Below are 24,933 nucleotides of genomic sequence, written 5' to 3' on the forward strand. Positions count from 1 at the left end.
GAGGAGATTGAGTTGATTATTGTACTTCATTCCTTGCTGTTACCATCAACTACTGCAGCTTGACATCAGTCCTGTCACAGTGCCCAAGGAGCTGTAACAGAGCTGTGACAAAGACTGGAGGCACCTCAGTGCTTTACTCAAGTGTAGAAACCTTTCCAAAGATCTTTAGAGAACCAGCAGTCAAATAACCCCACATTATTTCACACGCTGAAAGGGTTTTAGCATTTTATAGTAATACTGTAAACAAAAGATTAAAAGTCAAAATATTGTACAGACAGAATGACACTGATAAATACAAGGTTTGGAAAAAGGCAAAAAAGCTTTTCCTTTCCTCTGCAGCATTTTGTAAAGGAAGAGCAAGTTTGTGTACAGGGGAACAAGAGGAGATCTAGTCCTAAAAGAAAAACACCTTTGTTATTTGAGGTGCTACAAACTCTGTGACTGCAGTGCTGTGAGTGGAGAGTTCATGAACTTGCTGCTGGGGGTTCCTGTGGGGTGTGAACCACTCTGATTTCAGTGTGGCTGGAGCAGGGGCTGGCAGTTCCTAAAGTGTCCCTTGGTTTTGGATCAAAGGCAGGTTTAAATAAGTGATAAATTACACCATAGTTCAGTGTCACCCTGCTTTGGAAAGCAGGTAAGATATGTTAAAGAACAGCACACAGAGGTGTCCTGAGAGACTGAAAAATACCATTTGCTGCCTTTCAGCCATGCCAATTTAAGGAGAAGTTCCTAGAAGATTCTCAATGTATTTAATTGCCAGTTGCATGATTTTGAAGTAGGTCTCACAAAGATCATTTGCAGTTCTAATCCCCTGCATTGTCAGGCTAGAGCTGCTTCTGGGGTTCAGAAGGACAGAGAGGAAGTAAAACCCCACAATGAAGAACATTAATTTACTGGGCTGTCATCTCCTCTCTCCATTCCTTCCCTCCCTCAGGCTCTGGGAGCCAGACACAGCACCAGGAATCCAGCAGTGCTATGGCACTTGTGCTTGGATATATCCACACAAACACACCATGGCTGGCTCCTGGGCAGTGACAGCACACTTCCAAGTGGACACAAGCAGGGGCAAAAATCAGTGATTTCCTGCACCACCTGAAATTCAGACTCCCAAAAAAATTCTCATTTTTGAAATTATGGACTGACACACTTTTGTGGACTGTTACGGATGAAGAAACCTGGAGCACATGTGGCCACTGGGGCCAGGCAGTCTGGCAGCAAGTTGTCAAATTTTGAAAGATTTGCATAAAAAAACTTAGGATATACAAGAAGTGTTTTCACATTTGGATATGTTGAGGTACAGAGGTTATGTGCTGTGGCAGACACAGCTGCTTTTGCACTGGCACTCTTCTAACTTCCTTTTTTTGTTAATGAGCACAGAAATCTTTAGGGAAATTGCATCTGGAGTTACTGAGAAATGCTGCTGCAAGCAAGATGGTGCCTCAAAGATGACAGGAAAATTCTGCAGGAAACTTACCAATGAATTACTAACTCAGAAACAAAGGATAGTATTTAAACCACTAATGCCCTAAAGTAACATCAAACATATATATTAATGGCATAGTGACAACTAAAAGAAATAACTATTAAGTTTCAAATTCCTTCCAAAACATAAAGTGACAAAGACCTTGTAGAGTTACACGTAACAAGCTTGGATGCCCACAACTACTACTGGTTTAGCAGACTAAAAACATATTGCACAACAGTTGGTATGGGAACAGAGAACGTTGGGCTGGTACCCCGTTACCAGGACAAACCTTCTTCCTGCTGGGAGCGGTCCCGGAGCCTGGGGAGCCTCAGCCAGAGGGATCCTGGCAGGGGAGGCTCTGGAGGGACGGAGATGCTGCCCTCCCCATCTGTGCAGTGGTGTCAGAGCAGTTCCACCAGCAGGATCTGAAAGCAGAACGTGGCCCCAAGGAAACATCTACAAGAGCTCGGTACAGTGCTGGGACACGAGAGTGGCTCGACAGCTACTTGCGACATGCTATTATCCATAACTACACTGGCAACACAGGCACAAAATAAGGCAGTGGGTTAAATTAATCATAAAATTGTTAGAAAACATGCAAAAATAATACTGAGTTTAAAAAAAAAAAAAAAAAAAAAAAAGTTTCTTGCCCCTTGAAGTTTTTTCCTCATAAAAATGCGCATAGTTCCACACCTATATGTTGAAATCCAACCTTTAAAAAACCCCAGAGTAAAAAGCCCCGAGTGCCTCAGTTGTTGTTCTCTTTGGTTGTGATGGTGACCAGCTGCTTGGCAGCCTTGGCGATGTCGTAGGCGCACTGGATGACCTGCTGTGTCACCAGCTGGATGTCGGGCGCGGGGCTGGGCTCCGCGGGCAGCGCTTTCCTGCACTCTGACTGCAGTCTGTAGGCACTGGATGTCAGCAGGCGCAGGGAAGTCCTCACCAGCTCCGACTTGGGCTTCTGGGAAGGGAAAACAGAAGCTGAACCAGGCAGAACAACACAACCTTTTAATTAGCCGGGAGTGCTCACAAGGGTTTCTTTGATGCGGGATGGCTGCGGCCAGGCTCTGCCTTCCCCTCGTGGCAGCAGGCAGAATTTCTCCTCTCACGGAGGTTCCAAACAGCTGCCAGGCAGCAGGCAGGGAATAATAGCTCCATGCCCTCCCTTAGGAAGTTACTCATGCACATTTCTGGTGCCTGTTTACTGTCCCAGCCCATGTCCTGGCTGGCAGGAGGGGACAGCGTGTCCAGGACGATCAGTGCAGGCGGGACAACAGCCTTGGCTCTTTCCTCGTGGTTTTGGAGAGGTGGGTAAGACTTTACAAGAACTCAGCCGTGGGGATTTCACTCCCTAAATTTGCTGTGAGCAAACAGATCACTTTGGTGGATGGGTAACAGATCTAAACATGGCTGCAGGAAAGAAATCCAGGCAATGGCACTCAGATGGAAAAGGGGGTGATGAGTCTGGTGAAATTCCCATAGAACTCCACAACTCTTCATGCCAGATCCAAGTACCTCCAGTTTTCTGCTGTTCTTAAAGAGTTTTAAGTTCAAGAGTACAATTAAAGGCCTGGACTCACTTCAGCCCTTCCCAGCTGCCATGCTAGTAAATACAACAGTGCATCATAACCCCATCATTTCTCCCTAACATTTTCATTTAAGGAAAATAATTTTTGATTTTCATTCTGAAGGGAAATTACACTTGAGGAACAGGGCCAAAACCATTCTGATGGTGGCAGGTACTTACTTTTGGGAACAAGGCTGCCATTTCTGTCACTGCCACATGTATTCTCTCGGAGCACGGTATATAACTGCAAAAAGATGCCCTGGGTTAATTATTGTGTAGAGACTCCCTTCCCTCTTCAAGTTCATTGCTCAGTGATTGTTATTCTAAAAACAACCACGTGGCTTCAGAAAAAGCAAGAACTTAACCAAGAGTGCAATATTACTTCTTAGATTTTCGTTGTTCTTCAGAGTTGGTTTGAAGGAATAACTGCCCCCACCTTTTATATAAAACATTCTCAGGAAAGTCTCCATTTGTGTGCAACTTCAGAACACCAAGATGCCTTCTTGGATTCATTAATACCCAGTAAACAGACAAGGCAGAGTTCTCACACACATGCATCCCCAAACTACCAACTACATTCATAGCCTGTGAGTTCTAGGCTAAATATTCACTAATTCTGATGAGTTAGTTAATAAAACAAAGGCAGATTCCATGAATCCTCATTGATTTCTCTTCTGATTTATATACCAAACGAAAGCTGGTCTGTTCAAAATAGATCTTACCATAAACTGCTGTGAATAGTGAAGTGTTAGTGTGCTCTCTCAAGTCTCATTTCAAGAGACTCGTTTTTATGCATCAAAGACTCAACTTTAGCATAAGTTAGTTCACATGATTCAGTCTTAACGAAGAGAATCTCAAAAATCACAAAGCATTCAAGAAAACTATTCAGCATGTGTGGGTTATGGTAGGTCAGTGCCCTTTCAAGCAAAAAGAGTCCCCGAACCCACCCCCCTCCCCAGTCATTATTTATTTGATCTTCTTGCAACACAAAAAGGTGCAAAAAAATCAGTCACTTGCAAATGCACTGAGAGAGAAGCAACACACTGGGGTCATTTTGGCAATGCAGGAAAATGCCTTGAAAAGGAGTATTTCCATGTGTCTCAAGTCACATGAGTTCTTCCAAATAAACTAAAAGTGGAGAGAGGTCTTCCAAGTTCACCACAATTCCCCTTCTGCTGTTGAGTTAATGATTAATCTGCTCCCTGCAGCGCCCTGCTCATTAAGAAGTCAATTTACTGATTAAACCCTTCACTAATAAACCAGAGAAAGCCCTGAGAATAACCTGAATGAGACACCCAGGTGAACAACACGTGTTTCATTGTATGCGCTCTAGGTCAGCTGCAAAGTTTCCAGCGTGGCCTGGAGGAATGGCTTTAGTTTAATGTCTAAACACTCACTGGGAGCTTGTGAAATGCTCTGACACTGTGTTGGGTTTACACACATTCCAGTGAGACATCAGGAAGATATTCAAGTAGTGACAGCTTGGAAAAGGAATCCCTCATTAGCAGTAAATTGTGTTAATCTCTTTCTCCAATCCTGACATTTGTTGGCCGGGGTTTGAACCTGGGCAGTTCTGTTTTGAAGAGCCTCTCACTTAAATTTCATTTCTATTTTAGGCATTAATAAACAGTATTTTGGTCAGGTTGGAAGATACCATATAAACAGACATCTTTTTTCATGGATTTGGGATGCAAATGATCTCATTTGACCCCCAGCTGTATAAACACTTGAGGGGCCTCAGCTAGCTGTCAGGTGAGAATGTTCCACCTTGGGGATGTGAAACTCCTGCTACTTTTGCAACGGTGCAAAGATGCAGCAACCACATGTTTTGTTCATAGAATCGCAGAACACTTTGGGTTGGAAGGGACCTTCAAACCACAAAGATTTCTTCCTAAAGGAAGAAGTTCTTCCCTGTGAGGGTGGTGAGGCCCTGGCACAAATTGTCCAGAGAAGCTGTGGCTGCCTCATCCCTTAAAGAGTCCAAGGCCAGGTTGGATGGGGCTTGGAGCAACCTGGGCTAGTGGAAGGTGTACCTGCCCATGGAGGGGGTGGCACTGGATGGGCTCTAAGGTCCCTTCTAACTCCAACTATTCTGTGATTCCATGATCCAACCAAGTTGTTGTAATTTAATTTACCTTGATAGGCAATAAATGAAACAGAGACAGGAGAATCCTTTGCACCAGAGCCAGCTGCAGCTCCAGGCTGTGGTTCTGTTTCCCCACTGATCACTACTGGGAGCTGAAGGGGCTGTGCCACACCCCTGGCCTGCAGTTCCCTCATCCCCTGGAGCATTTCATGCATCGCCTTCCACGACCCCCGTGTGGCCGGAGTGGGAGGGAAAGGGGCAGCAGAGAAGGAGAAAGGACACTGTGCCTGGGAGGCAGGGACAGAGGCCAGAGTACCAGGAGGCAGGGCCGGGCTGCTGGCTGGTCAGAGGCTGCACGGGGGCTCGCTCAGCCCCAGGGACCCGCGTGCCGAGGCTGTGTCTGAGCTGGGATGTGCCCCCACGCTCCAAGGGCCTGCTCAGCCCATGGAGCACAGGGAAAGGGATGGGAGAGAGTGAGAAACAAAAGGAAGAAGGGGTTTTATTAATAGATGATATTCTTGCATGACTTTTTTTTACTCTCCAGTTATCTAGGCAGCACATGATTTTTCTCTACAACATTCGCAGCACGAGCTTGGAGGATGTGTTATTACATCCTCAAGTATCTCATTCTGATAAGGAAGCATTTCCCTGTGTTAAGGAAGCCAAGGAAGAGGAAAACAAAGAACAGCAGCTTCCTACTTCAGTGTTTTGCAAAGTAACACTCATCTAAGCATAGGCAAACACCCCACTCCACGTGTGGTACAGAAACCAAAAATGCAGCATAACAGGTTTTTTAAAAGCCTGATCAATTCAACAATGAAAGCCAGGTATGCTGCATTCTTTCCTTCAATGATTTAGAAAAAATATCACTGTATAGTGTCACTATCATATTATATAGTGTGATACCATAAAAACTAAACTTATTTAAAGCTTCCCTGTGAGAAACAAGCAACAAGAGATTGCACTGGGAAAGGTTACGCCAAGGGCAACGAGCTCAGCACAACCACGGCAGAAATCGTCACTTGGCATGAGAAGGAGAGGCCACGCCAGCCCTGCTAAAAATAGCAAAGTACAAGAAGGAAAAAACACAGAACAAAAGTGGCCCCATTGTTGTGCACTCCTCTGAGCGAGGCAGGAAGTGAGGGCTCAACACAAACCGCTGCTGCTTCTCCCAGGCACAGAGGGCACCGAGCTGGGGCCACAGCAGGGCCAGATCTGCCAGCCTGCAGGGCCAGGTTTGCTGGAGCCCAGGGTGTTCCAGCCCCAAAATGTGCTCACACCTGTGAATATGTAACTCTGATTTACAGCCCTCTGAAAGAGCTGCGTGGGAAGCAGCACCTGATGATCAGCAAAGGGAGTATCACTTTTAGTCACCCACATCTATTCTGGAAATTGTTCAGGTGGGCCAGAAGTTCCCTGAGGGAGCCGAAGCTGCTGCAGCCTGGTACGCTCAGGCAGTGCTCTGCTTGCTCAGCTGTGTCTGTATCTAAACACAATAGGTCAAATACTTTTGCTGATACATAATTTGTACTAATAGCTCAGTAGGAAAGCCAAATTCTCTCCCTTTCACAATTTTTGTCTGAAGCAAGACCTGGTGTTACTATCACATTCTGTGGAGCGTGATCACCTATGGACACAGAGGGGTGAAGACCCAAGAAGCACTTGCAGCGAGTTGTCTACAACACATTTGTGTCTTATTCAACACTTGTTTTGCAGCAGGACTCACAAGTTAAGGGCGGGGCAGGCAGCACTGCAGCCAGAACCCACTCACAAGGGGCTGGTCACTTGTCCCCCCAACTTGCCCCGTGGCACTAAGGACACCAGGGAACGCCACAGACCTACACATTTTACAGGTGTGAAATAGTGAGGCTGTATTTTTCTACAGGTGTACTACAGGTGAAAACACCTGAAGAATTTTCTTTGTTTTCTCACCAACTGCAGAGCTTTTCCAGCACTCCCTCCTTACCTGTCATGTTTGTTCTCCTGTGCTGCTCGCAGCAGCTCCTGGATGTTCTTGGTGATCTGCTCAGTTTTCCGAATCACATCTTCTGTACTGGGCAAACTGGTGCTGGGGGCTGAGTCTGTGTCTTCAGGGATGGACCCTTCCCCCTGCCAAACGACACTGCGCTGCCGCCCCTTCCTGCCCGACCTGCAGGGGAGCAAAGCAGGGGTTGGCCCGGGCACAGAACAATCTCCTGTCACCCCCAAGCTGTGTCAGCTCTGTCACAGCACCTACCCCGGCTCCTCCAGCTCCACAGGGGTGGTGGGGTTGTCATAGTCGCTCTCAGACACGCTGCTCTGCTTCTCCAGCTTTGAGGCCTGCAAGGAACAGATTTACTTCAGCCTGTGCAGGAAAGAGCAGCCCTGGGCTGTGCCAGAGCCATGCCCTGTGCATGTGGATTTGCTCTTTGCACAACAGCTCCTGCAGGAGCCACCACCCTGGAGCTGCTGTGCCCCTCTCCCCATGCCAGGCTCCTGCTCAGATTGTACCCAAGGCCCTGGGCACTGCCAGCACAGCACAGCCCCACCAGCCCCTGAGCACCCAGCATGGCAGGACAGACAGACAGACAGAGCACAGCATCCTTCCCTGCCACTGAAACTGCCCCAGGGGCACACACCGAGAAGCCCACCAGGAGCAGAGGCCAAACAGAGAAGCAGCACCATGAAACAGGAGCCTGATGAGTGAGCAAGAACCACTGGAGAGGGGAGAGCCCTAGAGAAAAAGAGGCCAAACCAAGACAGCAGAGCAGAGGTCAGAGACCATGGGGGAGAGGCTGAATGCACAGAGGAAACCAACTGGTGGGAGGCTGGCCCTGGGAAGGCCACTGCAAAATGGGAGCCTAAAACAAGGGCTAAAGACTGTGGCAATGGGAAAGCCAAAATAAAGACAGGAGACAGAGACTAGGGGAGTCCAAGCTGCAGGTGGAAGACCAAGGGCACATACAGAGCTGATGAGACTTGGAGCTCATTACAATTTGGGGGCCAACACAAGAGTGGTTAAAGCCCATTGCAAACTGGAGCCCAAAACAGGGTGGGAAGCCAAAGTGTGAGGAATTGAGGCCCACTGAATGCTGGTGCAGAGCTGGAAGACCAAAGAAGTGAGAGTTGTGCCCCAGAACACAGGATGCAACAAGGGCAGGAGGCCCAACCATCAGAGTAGAGGGCCATGGAAGAATTGTGTCAGGAGGGCAGGGGCCAATTCCAAAGTGGAAGCTGAAATGAGCAGGAGGAATGCAGGGAAGCAGAGGCTGGATTGAGCTCTGTAGGCCCATTGCAAAGTGGGAGGTTGATCCAGCTGGGAGGCTGATCCCAGAGCAAAGGCTGAATGAAGAAAGGGATACTAAAATGAGCTCGGAGGCCAAATCCTCAGCCAGGCTCCAGGATCACCCACACATCTGCCTCAAGTCTTCTAAAAACTACAAAGGTTCACCCAGGTGCCCAACACAGCATGTCCGGTGTCAAATACACCATGCTGATGTCACTCTGATCACAGAGCAGCAGCTCAGGGCCCTGGGGCTCTTACAGAAACCCTGAACTCACCATCAGGGTATCTCAAGGGTTAAACTGTAAGGGACACCTCCAATGTGCATCCCTGACCCAAACATTTAGGAATCTGCTTACCAAATAACACTTCTTGACAGACCAGAAATGTGACCAGGAACTGGTTTTCACTGGCTGAGATTCAGTACATTTGTTAAGCACTCATCTGATGCTAAACCAACAATTCTTAACTGAAGCACCTGGAGTTATGAAACCATCTCAATCTTAAAGTTACTTTGCACAGAAGGAAAAACCAGCATTTTTTGAACACTCCTCTCTCAGGACAGCTGGTAAAGATCAGTTGTAAAAGTGACATGTATTTTGAAGATAAGAAACTATTACATGTAGAGTCTGACCTTTCCCCTCTCCCAGGTGTACAGAGACCACGCCAACAGTGGCGAAACTCTACCATCTGGTCAGAAATACAAACAGCAGTGATGAATGACAAGAAGAGGATACTGGGGATCACTAATACAGGATCAGTGTAGAATAAAAGCAACCAACCAAACCCTGTGAAAGTTTCCAGTGCCAGACAGCACTGCAGCCAAACCCAGATTTCCATTTGGCCAAGGAGGTTATTCCCTCGAAAGTTTGATCATCTATCCCTACTTGCAAATCTAGTATTTTCTGGACTGGTATGTCCAAACATTGTACAGTCAAAATAAAATGGGGACAGAAGGAATTAAAAAGCAGGTTCTGTGTCCTGGCAGGGAGAAGCCAGAATAAACTTTTAAACCCCCAAATTTGGTATCTGTAAGGCAAACAGTCAATCAGGACCACCTGGATTGGTGCAAGCCACTGGCCCCCAAGGAAAGCAGCTTTGAAGCTGGGCCTCATGCAGTGCTTTTAGTCAGCAGGAGAGTTGTACATTGGCTTAGAAATATCAGTGAGAGCCCGGAAAATCACTGTCCAAACAACAGCCAGCTTGTCTTGGGGCTGTTGTGCAGCTGAACAAGTGACCTGGAGAACTGTGCATGGTGTTAAAGGCTGAAGATGTGAAATTAGAGAGAGGCAAGTGCCCAGAGCTGGTGGCAGCAGGAATGGAAGGGAGGAAGTTCTGCTCCATGCAGGCTGGAAGGCCAGGCAGTGAGAGGGGGAAGAGAGAGGATGTGGTTCTGGGGAGATTGGCACCTCCTCCAGGGAAAAGACCGATTGGGAAGGTACTTAACCCTTCGTGTGCTCTCATCCCTCGACCAGGAAAGCGTGGAGGGGAAGGAAGGTAGAGATGAAGAGGAGGTCACAAACGCACTCCTCCCGATCTAAAAATGGGAAAGAGAAAAACACTCGGGAAAAACCAAAACACAAACAAACTCTTAATGAAATTAAAGGAACATTCTTAAAACCATGGAGGTGACATAAAGAAAGAACGATGTTGAGAATCTGGCTTAGGCTGAGTGGACTTAATTCTTTCCAAACACAATTGAATTCGTGCTCATTGTAATGCTGAGATTCCAGAGGTGCCAAATTCCACGGAGAATAAAAAAAATTCACCACGTGCCAAATTCCACGGAGAATAAAAAAAATTCACCACATGCCAAATTAACTAACTCCACATAAGATCAACGCTTCAGAACAGCTACTCCTATCCAAATCTCCACCCAAATGACCAAAGGACCTATACAAAGCACTGACACATGTTGCAAACACTGTCAAACACAAATGAATTCGGACATTTCCTGCTGCCAGAACTGCCTTCGTATCAACATGACAATATAATTTAAAATGATCCAGATTTCATAGTTTAAATTAATTTAATTGAAGGTGGAGGCTGATTCCCTTGGTGCACTCAACTTTATTCTGTGGAATGTGCATGGAACATTTGCCCTCCCTCATGCCAAAGGTAACTTCAAAATACATTTTAAAGGTCTTAACGATTTAACTGGAAGTAAATACAAGACAGGGCTACCAACAGGGAAAGATATTGTCAAAAATCCACACATTTTAAATGTGTGTCAAAAAACCACTGTCCTGTATTCCTGCCCACAGGGCAATCTAAGAAGGTGAAATCAAAAATTAACTGTGCTAGTTAATTAAACACACTTGTTAATTAAATGCACTAGTGTGTGTTGGGTCACTTCTGTAAAGTGTGAACACCTCAGTGCAAAATCCCTCTGGCTAACAGAGAACTCCCTCTCCACATCACACAGGAAAATACTAAACCAGAAGAATCTGCTTGACTGGCAGATCTAACCCATCTCCAGCCTCCAGTTCCAAACTCAGAATAAGAAACTGGTGGGCTGGGGAAAATTTTTCAATTTTATTTTATTTTTGCAAGGTGGTTATGAAGTTCCACAGATTGGTACCTGTGTGTTTATCTCCAGAAATACATGAACTTTACCTACCTTCTTGGAACACTATTTTCCCCCCCTTTCTGGTTTTCAGACAATCACATATTGATATTTTATATATATGTAGTGTGGTTATATAGTGTGGTTAAAAAACCAGCTGAGCAGAAGCCCAAAGCTCCAGTTTACATATTCCAGAACTGCTACAGCTTCTGCTTTTCAAACCATCAGGCTCCTGCAGACATGTTAATACAGCAAACATGAACAATTCTCACAGTTCTTATTCCCCTTTTTTTTTTTTTGTCCCCTCTTTTTTTTCCCCCTGAGGCAGAAGCTGAGTGAACAAGCAGAGTTGGAAGAGACGGGAAAGCTGAACATGAGAGGCAATGCAGAAGCAGCAGCAGTTTTACTCACGTGTGGAGGGAAGGGCTGCAGCCTGGTGATGTTTTCTTCTGGGTAGGTGACCTCCCCCATGGGCAGGTAGGGCTTCTGCCCTGAGCCAGTCTCGTACATGGACATGGGCCTGCTGCCCCGGGCCGACGGGCGCCGCTTTAGGGAGGAATTGCTGCTGGGGTCTGGGTACTCAGAACCACTTTGCACCTGATAGATATTGGTTGTGGCCTGTCTTCTGAGGGTGGTATTTTCACTCTGTAGCGTTTGGAGCTGAAAGAAAATTGTACTGTACTACTTGGTTTGCAAAGAGCAAGTGCCAAAAGCCAAGTGACCACGCAACGCTCGCTTGGCAGCTGTGCTAGAAAATCCAGGTACTGCTAGCTGGGGGTTCATTTCTCTTTCAAAATCTACTTGACTTGCTTGGTATAAGCATAAAAACACCTTTGTTCCAGATCTGGAAGTATTTAGGTGCTGATTTCCAGCAGCTGCTGGGCTGTAAACTCAGTTAGATGTTAAAATTGGCTGTTGTACTCCAAAACACATGACCCATTCCCTCCAGCCTGCTCTACTGGCACAGGAATCCTGGGATAGAATGAGGCTGTGGGGGGAAGGACTGCCAACACAACAGTTTTCCAAGCAAAGGGAACCACTTCAACAGCCAATACAAGGACTTAGAAGACTTTCACATAAGGCCCATGAAATCTGACAATGCCAGAACTGCAGCACAGACACCAGAGGCAGCACAAAGGAACTCAAGCTTGCTCTGCAAAGCAAGGAGAGAGTTTAGCTTACGAAAATTAGGCATCAGCTACTGCTATCTAAGAAGCCAACAAGAAAGCATTTTAAAGCCTTTTATTATGTATTCATTTGATAGTGAAAATGCACCAATTCTGATTATTTTGTGGACTTAGAGTAAGTTTGCTATATTAACACATCAGAAAGAAAAGATGCAGTGAAGAAAAACTGCAGCACAGCAATGATCTCCCTTCTACTACACCATGTAAATATCCTAAAGCCTCATTAATTCATAGGCCCCAAAGGTTTTTTTTTTTTAACCCTAAATGGACTATATCTGTTTAAAGAAACTCAGTGTAAGTGAAAAGTTAATTCAGTTGATTCAAGAGAAATGCTCAACCAGTACAAGCTGTTGAAAGACCAAGGAAACACCCCGAGATCTCCCAGTGTTCACCATTCCAACAGAATAGAAGAAAATGTTGGCACTTAACAGACAAGGATAATCCAATATGCTGAATTAGCTCAGCCTCAGGTGCAAACAGTCTCACCATTCTCCAAAAGCCCTGCTCTGCCCCAAAACAGTGGGTGCACCCCACAGCCTGAACAACTTTCTCTACACATCACTCTTGCAGGATTGTAATTATTTGGAAAACAGGATTTTAAACACTAGTTAAAGGGATTAATCTGAGGGTAAGCAGCCAGCCCTTTCTAGCCAGTGTGACAGACAGGATAGTGAACTCAGATATAAATTGTCCTTAACCCCACAAAAATATAGATAAGTGCACACACATAAGATGTGGGCTGGCACTTGCTTCCTCATTGTTTAAAGCTGCTTATATTGAAGCAGGACAGCAAAAACACACAAGACTTGCAACAACTGCCTTGTCACTTGGAAAACTGATGTCAAAGTTTTGACATAAGTCAAATCAGCCTCATGATTTACTAGGTTGGATCACCATGAAAAAACAACATTCAAAGCACGTGTTGCACATAAATATTTATAGTCTCGTGTCTGATCCCAAAGCAGCTCCACTTTAAAATGAGTTCTCACTATCCTAATACTGGATTATCTCATCCTCAGTTCCAGCAGTTTTATTCTAACAACTTCAGACACCCCAAGAGCTGGAGGAGTTCCCTCTGCTGTGGCTGTTACCTTTTTCTGCATAATCCTTAGCTCATCACTCAGGTTGATGTTCACTTTCATTAACTGCTGAATCTTCACCTCAGAAGCCACCAAGGCATTTTTAACCTGCATATATTCCTGGGCTGTCACTGGTCCATCTGACAAGTCTGAATCCAAGCTCTAGGAAAAGGAAGAGAAAAATACTGACACCATTAAGAAGAAGAAAACAAGACCATGAGATTTCAACAGCTTTTCATGTACTTACTTTAAAGGCATCACAATTCAAAATGAATAAGATCCATTAACCAGAATCATTTGAAGTCCTCTATAAAAGCAATCTGATGTCAATTAGCTCTTAGCTCCTCCAAAAACATTTGCATTAGCATTTCAGTGACAAAATACTGTTTTATAAGGATTTTTTAAAAAATATACAATAAAGAACTGCAAACTTATAAATGACAGACTGCTAAATATCCAGTGTGCATACCCCAGGGAAGATTAAAGTAGAACCACCAGGTTTACTGCCCTGTGATATCATTCTGCATTACTCCAGGAATGGTTTAACTCACTTGGACACTATTGGTCTGCTGTGAGTATTTCTTCAGTAGGAAGCAGTAAATGTTTGTGAAATACCATGGAATCACTGATTCAGAGCTTTTTGGCAGATCCAATTATTTCATCTATGCAATTAAATCTAGATCTTATCTCCAGACATACACATTACTTTTCCAGAGAGTTTTTTTTTTTTTTTTTTACAATAAAAATTCCTTAAGCAACAACATTTAATTTTAGAAAGTTCATAGACTGAGGCATGATTGTGAAATTAAGATATTGATTTTCTGATCATGAATGCAGATTACACTTGGGGGTGTATCACTATTTCAAGCCTACCTTCTGCCTGTTTGATTTAGCTGCATTTGTTTCCAGATCTATATCTTCATCTGAAGCAACACTGTCGTAATCAGGCTGGTCATTGTCCTGACTTTCACTGCTGTGCTGATTGCTGATGGATTTGAGTATCAGCTCCACATTCTCTGCAGATCAACACATTAAACACATACTAGTAAATCTGGAGAAGAAATGGAAGTTCATACTCTGAAAAAAATTAATTTAGATCCACCTAAGAGGTATGAATGATTACTGTCCCAAACTTTGAAGTTTTATGGTTCTGTCTTTTCATTTCTTCTAAGTGTTTGGGCAAGTTAAAATAAGTGGTGAGAATCGTTTAGGAGCTTAATAAAATTCATACAAATTTAAAAACTCCAACAGACTACATTGGACAAATGGGTAGCAGCATTCAAATACAAAATACAGGGAAAAATTAAAAGTTAGAAGAGATTCTTTTGTATTTTCTCTCCAGAAAAAACCCCTCAATATATAAAAACAATAGATCTCTCTCTTAATTCAGCACTGCTGAGGGGCTCTGGGAGTGATCAAACTACTGAGGAAGTGCCTGCAAAGAAGCTGACAACAAAAGATCACTCACCTTTAGAACCAGTGAGAGAATTCCCCTGTTGTCTTCGTTTGGCATCACTTAAAATGTCTATAACCAGAGTAGCAAACTCGTGGGCATTAAATCGAGCCAGTTTCTGCCTTCCCTAAATTACAGAATAATGCAGAGGAAAAAAAAAAGTACATCCTGCATCAGATGAACAGCAGAGCTCCCAGGAAGAACTGACTATACACTTGGAGTTGACTGTTCAACTTCATTTATTGCAAACAGTATGATTTAAAGGGGAAATAGGAAATGATTTTAACTTCTTTCCAAGTGGATGCAACTCTTCTACAAAAATGAAATGCAGTAAAGCAATATTACTTAAGCCTATTTAATTACCTGGCCTATTAAATTATTTTTACAATATTAAGAAGATTTCATACCTGATTCCTGGTTGAGGAATATTCAGGATTTACAGGAAGAAAAGGGACCACTGTGGTCTCTGTCACGAGTGTACTGTGGTTCTGAGTAGCAAGCCAAACTGCTCCAGAGAAAAAACAAAAAGAGGGAATAACCTTCCTGTACTGCTTGACACTATTTCTTTGTGAAATAAAAGACTGCAATTTCAAACACAAACACAATCAATTCAGAGGAAAGCTTTTCCCCAGAGGGTTCTCCATTTTGTGAAAAACACAAGATTTTTTCAATTAACATCCCCATCAGGCAATGCAAGACAAAGCAACTCCCCTCAGCAGTAATTGCTGAATACAGAAGCACTTGAACAGAACATGTGCTTGGATTGGCATCTTGTATGTAAAGTAACAATCCAGATTTGTTTTATTTCATTCCAGAAAGCCTCACTCACCTGCATCTGTTTCCCTTCTGTCAACTTCATCATACACATCCATGGCAAGTTCTTCAAATAAGTGGTTGCTTAGCTAAGGGTTGAAGAGAATAATTACACTTTGAAAGGAAATGAAACCCAGTAAGATCTCTGATAACAGAGAAAATGCAAGAGCACAGCTCTGCTCTTTTCTTCAGCCCCTTTTTCAGCCTGCACAGGGAGCAGACATGTATGACCACCCTATTTCTGGGTACAGAGCCAACCATTCTGTTCTACACTTCTCCCTTCCTGGTCAATGGACTTTTTCTCACTCCCATCTGACAACAAAGAGACCTTTTGTGTTTGGGGTGAAGCAGAGGCTCTGTGGGAATGAGGTACCAAATGCCACTGGAGATGTGGACTTCAATAACAGTGAAGGTTCACAAAATATTTGTGTGTTTCAAGCTGTTCCTACAGCAGATGGGTCAAGAGATACTTGTGGTAGGAAGCCTGAAAAATGAAATGCAGAGTTTGCCACATCTAGAAAAGGAGTTTTACTTACAGACTGAAGCTTCTTCTTGGCTGCTTTTGCCAGTTCTGATACATCCAGACTGCTATGAAAACAGGAAGTGATCATTACACCTACAGCATTTCAGGGCTTCTACGTATCAAAATTCTACATTTTGGTAACTCAGTGATTAAAATGCCACTTTATCTTAAACCCCCTCATATTTTAGTGTTTTTAGCATTATTTTTAACACACTGATGTTACTAATATTGCTACTATAATATCACTATTAGCACATTCTTATGCTCTCTTATACAACAATTTTTACATTTAAAAACCAAATAATACCAAAATTTCTTTGGAATATGAATACCCACAGCTTTTTACCCACACAATTTTTAGGTCATTACAGTTTTTCACAGCAATGTTGCAAGCAGGAGGTTGGACAGTGGTTTACTTACAGCCGTCTTATTTCCAATTGCACAGCAATAAAAAAGGAACAGGGACTTAAAATTAGTACTTGATGCTTCTAATACAAATATGATTTCATTGATCACAACCAAAAGTTAAAAGCATAAGTATTACAAAAATCAGGAAAACACTCAATTGGTCCTTGAATTATTTCCACAATCTGTTTCCTAGGAATTCCCCATGTGTGCTCCCTTCACAGAAATGTCTCCCCTTCTCCCTGCATTTTAACAAATACAGTCAACTTCTATAATTTTCTGATTTGTTGATAACCCAATACTCTTTCTAGGGAAAAAAGCTTTCAAAACTAATAAAGGCACACATTAAAAAGTTAGAATGGCAACAAGCTTAAAAGGTGTTTCAGTAAGGAAAGAAAACTTAATTATTAGGGTTTTTTTACTCGGATGTTTTCAGACATGTGATGGAATCAGCAACTTACCTGTCTGCCATCTGAGGTATAACAAAGTGCTGCCCATTTTTGTGCTCTAGAGTTGAAAACAAATTGTATTTTAATAGGTTGGTACTGGCTTACAGTTTTCAATAATATAAGCATCAGGCAACATTAAGTAATTTATCTTGCATGTAATTACTCAATTTCCAATTATAGGCAACTAGCAAGTTATAAAAGAAGGCTCCTGCCATGATTTCCAGGTGTTATCAAAGATTCCAATTAAGGCTTATTACTTGTATTGAAATTCTGTTAAAAAGGAAAATTAAGTTCTAACACAGGTTACCTTTATGGTTAAAAATCTCTAAGTGTCCTTGTGTTCAAAAGGCACACACTTAATAGAACACTCCCCTGCTGTTGCATTTCAATTAGAAGAAACTACTTGGAAGAGTTTTTACAGTATATAAAAAACACGTATTTGTGGAAAACCAAGAAGGAATTTTGTTTTTAATTTATATCTATTTAAAACCCTGCAGTTTTATCTGAATTTTAAATGCATCAACCCTAATCTTGCATCTTAAACTTCCTTTGGTTCTTTCTGTGTAATTTTATATAACATTAGAATATTTGGAAGTGATACAAGAAGTGCAGTGCCACTGACACAAATAGGACACAGCATAGTCTGAACTGTGCTGGAACAGACAGTGACAGGTCTGAGAGTGCAGGTGTTGTGCTCACCTGGTTTCCTGCCACAGAGGTAGAAAGCCAACCTGTCTGTGAGCTCGTACTGGATCTCCACCAGCCGCTCTGCCAGCTCGTGGTGCCCCCCTTGCCTGCTCACACACAGAGGACAGGGGTCAGTCAGTGACACACAGAAATGGGCAGAGAAACAGATTTAGTACAAGCCAACACTGCATCAACCCATCACAGACTCACAGCCTGGTTCCACCCCGTGTGCCCCAACCCGGCCCTTTCCTACAGCAATTCCTGAGTCAACCCCCACTCCTGAAGCCTGAACTTGCAGGCACTCTTGTCTGATTAATTTCCTGTGAGCTGCTAGATTGGCACAGCCTGTGTCATTGGGCTCACAGCTGATGTCTCAGGCACCCAGAACACAGGCTGTGATCTGATGAAAATACTTACTCCTCATTTTCATTCATTCACTCTTCCTGGAAAAAGTACTATTAGCATTTAACAGACAAACTATTTCAGGACAGAAACGTATCTCAGCAGGTCCACTGTGTGATTTATGGACATCAGAGACTCCTACCTTGCATAGTCAACTGGAGTTTTCCCATTGGAATCTTGTGTGCCAGGATCAGCACCATAAACTGCCAATAGTTCTGCTTGCAAAGTCTGTCCTGCCTTCGCAGCAACGTGGAGCGGGGTGTTTCCTTTCTCCTGCAAGAGATGAAAGAAAATATCTACTTAACCAACAGGGGTGAGTAGGAGATTGAAATACAACATGAATCAGCTGAAATGAGTATAAATAATGTGAACTGTAATTGATTGTATATCAAAAGAATGAAAAGAAAACGTTCCTACAGGATGAAAGAAGTTGGCTTGAGCTCCTAAGGAGAGCAGTCGCAAACAGGTCTCCAGATTCCCTGTCCTCACACTGGAATGGAGTTGCTGAAAAAGAAGCAGAATTATATTTAATACAGCAGCAACAACTGTGAGTCAGCAGTTGTTTTTCAGCCATGCTTTGAGAAACAAGGCAGAGTTCTCACTACAGATCTTTTGTGTAAAGGGTTTTCACCAGTTCACTTCAATTACTGCCTCTTAACATCACCTCCAGCATCCACATACATAACCACAAAAAAGGGGCTTCAAGTTGAAGTCAAGCTTTATTTATTTATGTAATAGTGCAGAAAACCAGAAACAACTAAGCCAAAAGCAACTAAGGGAAGTCAGTGAGATCTGCCTGTGCTGTCCCAGGAGCCACTGACCTTGCTGAGATCCTTGGCAGTGACACTGTCGTCCTCCCGGCACGGCAGGCGATGCACAAATGCTAACATTTGATATTTAGCTCTGATGAACTCTGCTTTGTTGGGACTGCAAAGAGAAACCCAGGCAGCAAGAAGGGAAAGGAAAGAAATATCAGTGCTTTCATAAGTAATACAGATGCTCCAGAAAAACAGAAAAATTCACAAGTGAAGACTGAATCAGAGCTTTGCATGTTGCTGGTGGCAAAGTTAGGCATGGAAAAATATTTTCATTAAAAACAACCCAGTGCAGATTGTCTGACCATACAGAGAAAACGTCTGTTACAACCATCAAATATCTGCAGACTGTAGCATGTGGTGTCTGTTTCTTAAAAGAAATACAGACTCTAAAATCATGCCAGCTTAAGATCTACGCTTACTCTACGCAGTTATTTACATTTTCAAATAAAGCACCATAGTCAGGGGCAAAAATCTCTAAAGTTTTACTTAATTCCTCAACCAAACTCCATTTTGTTGGCAGCATTCAGTGAACTGAAGCACATGACAAAGAAAAGTCCTTTGACTAAAGGTCCTCACATTCAACAGGAATCAATAATTCAGAGAATTCAAGCCCTGTATTCCCATTTTTCAATAAATTAAAAAAAATCAAGACTCAGAAATAAAAGAAAAAAATAACCACTTTAGTCTTTTTCTCTTCCAGCAAGCCAACACACACAAGTTCCTACAGATTCCTTGCTGCCCTGTCACTGCTGAATAAAGTAACCCCACTTCTCTAACATAACAATTCTGCATTTCCCACTTACTGCACTTTATCCTGCGGGCTGGCCTTGCGCCGCCCGCTCATCACGGAGGCAGGGTCCAGCAGGGAGTGTTCCCAGATGGAATTAGCACCATTGTTGTACAGCGTTTCCACCATCTGAAAGCCAGAATACACAGACATTTTGCTGCTGGCTGCATTAATCAAATATCTGTACTTATTTTCAAGTAGATATCAAGCCAACAGATTCCCACTCTGAGGGCCAGCATCTGTAACCTACTGGGATATCAGAACTGGGCACGTGTTTAGGAGGTTATGATGTGGAATGTAGGGAGAACACCCTTAAAATGCTCTGCTTTTCCCAACAGCAGCTCCAGTTCAAAGAAAATCTTGCATTACACTAAAAATTCAGGTTGAAGCAGATGTACAGCAGAATTGTGAAAGAAAACTTGAGGTGACCTTCCAAAGCAAAGGCGTCAAATTCAAAAGGCAAAGACAATTCTGATTTTTGTGGTCCACCACAGAAAAACAAGAGAAACAAAACAAGAATAACCTCGAAAAGCAAAGCTTAAAAGGACCAGCCCCTCTCAAAAAAAGGTTTAGTGATTTAAATTACATTTTAAAAAATCACTATATCTGGCTTTAATGGAGGAAAACAGTTTTCCTCTCTACCTGCAGCAGTGTAGGAGGCCACGGGGTGTGTTTGAGATGCCTCACTTGGGAGATGTGACGGCCCAGGCTCCTGTGCACACTGCAGCACTCGTCACAGATCAGGATCCCCCTGTTTATGGATGCCCAGCAAGGATCTGCAAAAGAAGCCATTCATTGTAACACAGGAAGCAACATGACCTTGGATTGCAAAAGCAGAGTCTAAAATGAGCAGCTCTGCCTTTTAACCGTCCCTGCTTAGCCACTGGGTGAGCCTGTAAATGTTACAGCCTTGCTGGGGCTCTGGATGCTGGGAAAATGGGAAACACCAGCCCTTGCACTCAAGGGGGATGTGGGATTCCAAGGACAGTGAGGAGATCTGCAGTGGAAACTTGGGAAAAAGCCCCACTGCTTGCAGTTCTTCCTGTGAAAATACTTTCCTTGCTAAACATAACAGGACACTGAATTTATCACCACCTTCAAGTGCTTTACTTGTTATTTTGTGGACTCCCACAAAAGTATTCCTAACAACAGCACCTACCTGCTCTTTGGAAAAAAACCTGTGGTTGTCTTGGGGTTTTTGTTGGTTTTTTTTTAAACTTGTCCAAAAAATCTTTTTTAAAAACAAATCTATACACATGAAGTTGCCACAGCACTCAGGCTTTTTCACCTACTACTCTGTTTTCAGTTTTATATATAACAATGTCTTTTAAATTTCCACTTTAAATAATAAAAACACTCAAGAATGTCATAATAAAAAAGGATACCGATGTGTCAAGTCAAAGGCTCAATAAAATCCAAAATTCTCAAGCAAAATAACTTCATCTCTCACCACATCTGAACTGAAGCATCTCATAAGCAGCCCAGAAGAAAACTGATGGGAAGTGAAGTAGTAAATAATATATATGAGCTATTATGTAGCTTCAGACATCAAAAGGCATAAAATCAAGTAGGAATGGCACATTGGGTTGAAACAATAAATGCCCACAGGACACCAAACAGGTCCCTTGGCTGCTCAGAGCTCAGTCTCCAGAAGAAACTCCAATTTCTGTCAGTGACACGTGAAACTCAACGTGCCTGAACCCAGCAGGAACAGGCAACTGAGCAGCCAGCAGAGCTTCAGACCTAGCACATCCCAGGAGAACAAAAAAGGAAATCAAGATCTCTTTTATTTTGGAAAAATCTTAATTTCAAATGCAGAGATGAGTCTGAGGCCAAATAAGTGAGTACAAGGCGAGCCTGGTATCTGATGAGAGAACTTCTGAGTCCTGTCAGAACACATCTGAGCAGTGGTGCATCATGGAAAAGTCTCCTGTGACCCATGCAACAAACGGACTGAATCCTTGCAAATGAGATGTGACCACAGCTGTGGTTTCTGAGCAGAGCTGATGATCCGGGTGTGCTGCAGGCAACGCAGGCAAATCCGTCTGAGCCACGAGGGACAGGAGCATCTCCTGACCTGCCAAAACCAGCCCAGCCCAGAGCCAAATGAAAGCAGGTGTTTCAGAGAAGAAAAAGTAATTATAAAAAACCCAAATTAACAACAAGCACATAAACTCCTTTTAAAATCTTTCCATTATTTAACAACTTTCACTTCCAAGAAGAAAAAGAATAGCAATGGAGTGAGATGCATTCATGGCAACCTAATGAGCCAAACTGAGGCAGCATTCCAGATTAATGAGCCTGGTCCCTTCATGTTAGAGACAACCTCATCACACATGGATGGCATCCTAAGGGATCCTTCCCCTTGCCATTCCCAGGCTGTTTGTGAGCATTGCTCTGCATTATCAACAGTCAGCACCGGGGGTTTTCTTTACCTCCACCTCAACACCCAATGCCCCTGGATATTTTAGGTTTAAATTTAATGCAATGAAGTGTCTGCCCTGGAATTTGAGTAATTTTTAAGAGAGACCTACTTATGGACTCAATCAGGATATGTTTAAGCCAGTACCAAAATACACAGAATCCCGGGATAACTGAGGTTGGAGAAGACCTCCAGGATCATCAAGTCCAAGCTGTGCCCGATCCCCACCGTGTCACCCAGCCCAGAGCACTGAGTGCCACGTCCTGTCCTTCCTTGGATACCTCCAGGGATGTTGACTCCAGACCTCCCTGGGCAGCTCTTTCCAAGGCCTGACCACCCTTTCCATGAGGAAATTCCTCCTGATGCCCAACCTGACCCTCCCCTGGCACAGCTTGAGTCCATTTCCTCTCCTCCTGTCCCTGTTCCCTGGGAGCAGAGCCCGACGCCCCCGGCTGCCCCCTCCTGTCAGGGACTTGTGCAGAGCCACAAGGTTCCCCCTGAGCCTCCTTTGCTCCAGCCTGAGCCCCTTTCCCAGCTCCCTCAGCTGCTCCTGCTGCTCCAGACCCTTCCTCTTCCCTGGACATGTTCCAGCCCCTCAATGTCTGTCCTGGAGAGAGGGCCTCAGAGCTGGACGGAGCACTCGAGGGGCCTCAGTGTCCCAGCACAGGGGTGGTCACAGCCTGGCCCTGCTGCCCACGCTGGTTTTGGTACAAAAGACAAGTGGGGAGAAGCTGCAGGGCCGGGCGGGCGCTTTCAGGAACCTGCAGGGTGGTTCAAAACAGGAAGCGTGAGATGAAGACAAGCCCAGCCGTGGGTTTGAGAAGTGAGCTCCTGCCTCAGGATAGGAAGTGCAGCACAAGAGCTCCCGTAAGATCACCTCGTGTCAAAGAAAACCCTCTGTACTTTGCCACAGGAACAAAGGGGGCATTGATGAGGCTCCAGGGGAAGCACTAACTAGTGCAGGTGCCAGGCACACCCGCTGTGATGCAAAGGCTGCAGCCCTCAGGTCTCCTGAGACAGCCCCTCTGCACCCACTGACAACCCCCTGGTTTAGGTAAAGGAAGGGGTTGATTCACTTTATTTACAAAAGGATTAAATTAAGATTTCTTCATATATGTGGAAAAGCCAGTGGATTTCTAGTAAATAAGTAAAGACCTGGCAGTGCTCTAATGCCACGGTAAAAGGCCGGGTTACAGGATTACCCCGACAGTGATTCCGATACCACGAGGAGCTCAAGGAACACAAACATTCACACAGCTTTATCTCAGAGTCAGAGCACTCCCGGTGTGTGAAAGCATAGATAGGCTTCCCTGTGTGATAGGGACAACTGCCTGCCTGAGACATGCCAACTCCATTTATTGTAAAACCAAAATTCTACAAGGATACAAGTAGAATCACAGAATCCCAGACTGGTTTGGGTTGGAGGGAGCTCAAAGCTCACCCAGTTCCACTCCCTGCCATGGGCAGGGCCATCTTCCACTATCCCAGGGTGCTCCAAGCCCCGTCCAACCTGGCCTTGGGCACTTCCAGGGATGGCTCAACCTGTGCCAGGGCCTCCCCACCCTCACAGGGAAGAATTCCTTCTGTAAAAAGAAGGAAGTAACTTCCTGGAAGTTAACTTGGAATTTTTATCATTTTTTAAAACATAACTCAGATTTGATAAAAGTTGTTCTCCCCCTCCCACAACCTATCTTCTGCCAATTCAACTGTTAGCTACATTACTGTGCTTTAATTCATTTCATTATGTACATAATTAATTAATTATATTGGGAGAACCTGCCCAAAAACAAATGGCAAAAACTAGAGAGACAGAAAAGATACAGACAGAACAAACACACACAGCTGATGAAATAAACCAGGACAGTTTTAGATACAAGAGCAGCATAACTACAGATGGTCAGGAGATGCAACAGCCTTTCCAAAGACAAAATCTGTTTCCATAAGCTCCCAAACAATCTGCAGTGGGAGACGTGTCAGCACAGAGCAGACACTGCTCCTTGAGCGTGCCCGCGTCTCCAGACACCTCAGCGCAACTTTCCTTGGAAGTCTGGGACACCTACACCCAACCCCGGCCGTGGGACAAGTCCCAGTTTAACCCCCCCCGACCCTGGGAATACAGGAATGGATGCACGGCTCCGAACCCAGCCCCGCTCTCGCCTTCACAACTCCCCCAAAACAGCCACTGTCCCTTCCAGTGACACATTCCCAACCCACGCCCTCCTCCCACCTTTCAGCCCCGTGACTGGAAGGTGGATTTCTGTCAGCTTTTCTCTTCCTAAATTAGGGAGCTCCACATTTCCTTTCATGCCGTTGGGTGTCTACAGGATGTTCCCCGGGGCTCTGCCCCCCTCAGCTTCCCCCGGGCCCGGGAGGGGCGGCGGTGCCAGCGGGACCCGGACACTCGGATACCGAGTTATATCCCAGCCCTGGAAGCGTCCCAGGCCAGCCTAGACAGGGCTTGGAGCAACCTGGGCTCCTGGAAGGTGTCCTGCCCATGGCAGGGGGTGGACGGAATAAGCTTTAAGGTCGCTTTCACCCCAAACCATCCCGGGCCCTTCACAGGTGCAGCAGCGGCCGCTCCGGGGCGGTGACACCCCCGGGCCAGCGGCGTCCCTGCGGCCCCCGGCCCGAGAGGGGAGCCCGCGCGGTGCCGGTGGCGGTGCCGTGCCGTGCCTACCCTGAGCGCTGCAGTCGGCGCAAACCTCGCTGCTCCTCAGGCGCTTCGCCATCGCGGGACCGGCGGCAGCGGCGGCAGCGGGGCCGGTAACGGGCCCCGCCAGCCCCGGGCCGGCCCCGCGCATGCGCGCCAAGCCACCCAGAGCAGCTCCACGTGTTGCCCGCGCCGCCATCTTTACTCCTGGTAACAGCCTGCCTTAGACTGAGCTCTGGTTCAGCGGCACAGCACCGAGTGCTCGCGCCCGGGGCCGCGCCCGCCCGCCCGCTGCAGGCTCTCGGCGGGGTG

General features: G+C 44.9%; 1 protein-coding gene across 4 annotated transcripts; it reads right to left on the bottom strand.

The window, feature by feature from the left end:
* Positions 1–195: 195 nt before the first annotated feature.
* On the bottom strand, positions 196–24,762 carry GIT2 (GIT ArfGAP 2). Of its 4 annotated transcripts, none has more exons than XM_082293254.1 (20): positions 24,649–24,762; positions 20,192–20,325; positions 19,566–19,678; positions 18,766–18,871; positions 18,362–18,448; positions 18,087–18,217; positions 17,555–17,649; positions 16,868–16,913; positions 16,015–16,063; positions 15,495–15,567; positions 15,073–15,170; positions 14,681–14,792; positions 14,086–14,228; positions 13,225–13,374; positions 11,358–11,606; positions 9,828–9,917; positions 7,355–7,437; positions 7,085–7,267; positions 3,213–3,276; positions 196–2,426 (listed from the first exon to the last, which is right to left on the bottom strand). In XM_082293254.1, exons 1-20 carry the CDS (start codon positions 24,698–24,700, stop codon positions 2,214–2,216), a joined length of 2,271 nt encoding a protein of 756 aa, XP_082149380.1. In that variant the 5' UTR covers positions 24,701–24,762; the 3' UTR covers positions 196–2,213. The 4 variants fall into 4 exon arrangements, with proteins under 4 accessions (XP_082149380.1, XP_082149379.1, XP_082149382.1 ...); XM_082293253.1 differs by having other exon boundaries at positions 16,015–16,066; XM_082293256.1 differs by lacking the exon at positions 11,358–11,606 and having other exon boundaries at positions 16,015–16,066.
* Between the last annotated feature and the right edge of the window lie 171 nt (positions 24,763–24,933).

The sequence above is a fragment of the Coloeus monedula genome (genome assembly GCF_965178545.1).
Source record: "Coloeus monedula genome assembly, chromosome: 18".
Lineage (NCBI taxonomy): Eukaryota > Metazoa > Chordata > Aves > Passeriformes > Corvidae > Coloeus > Coloeus monedula.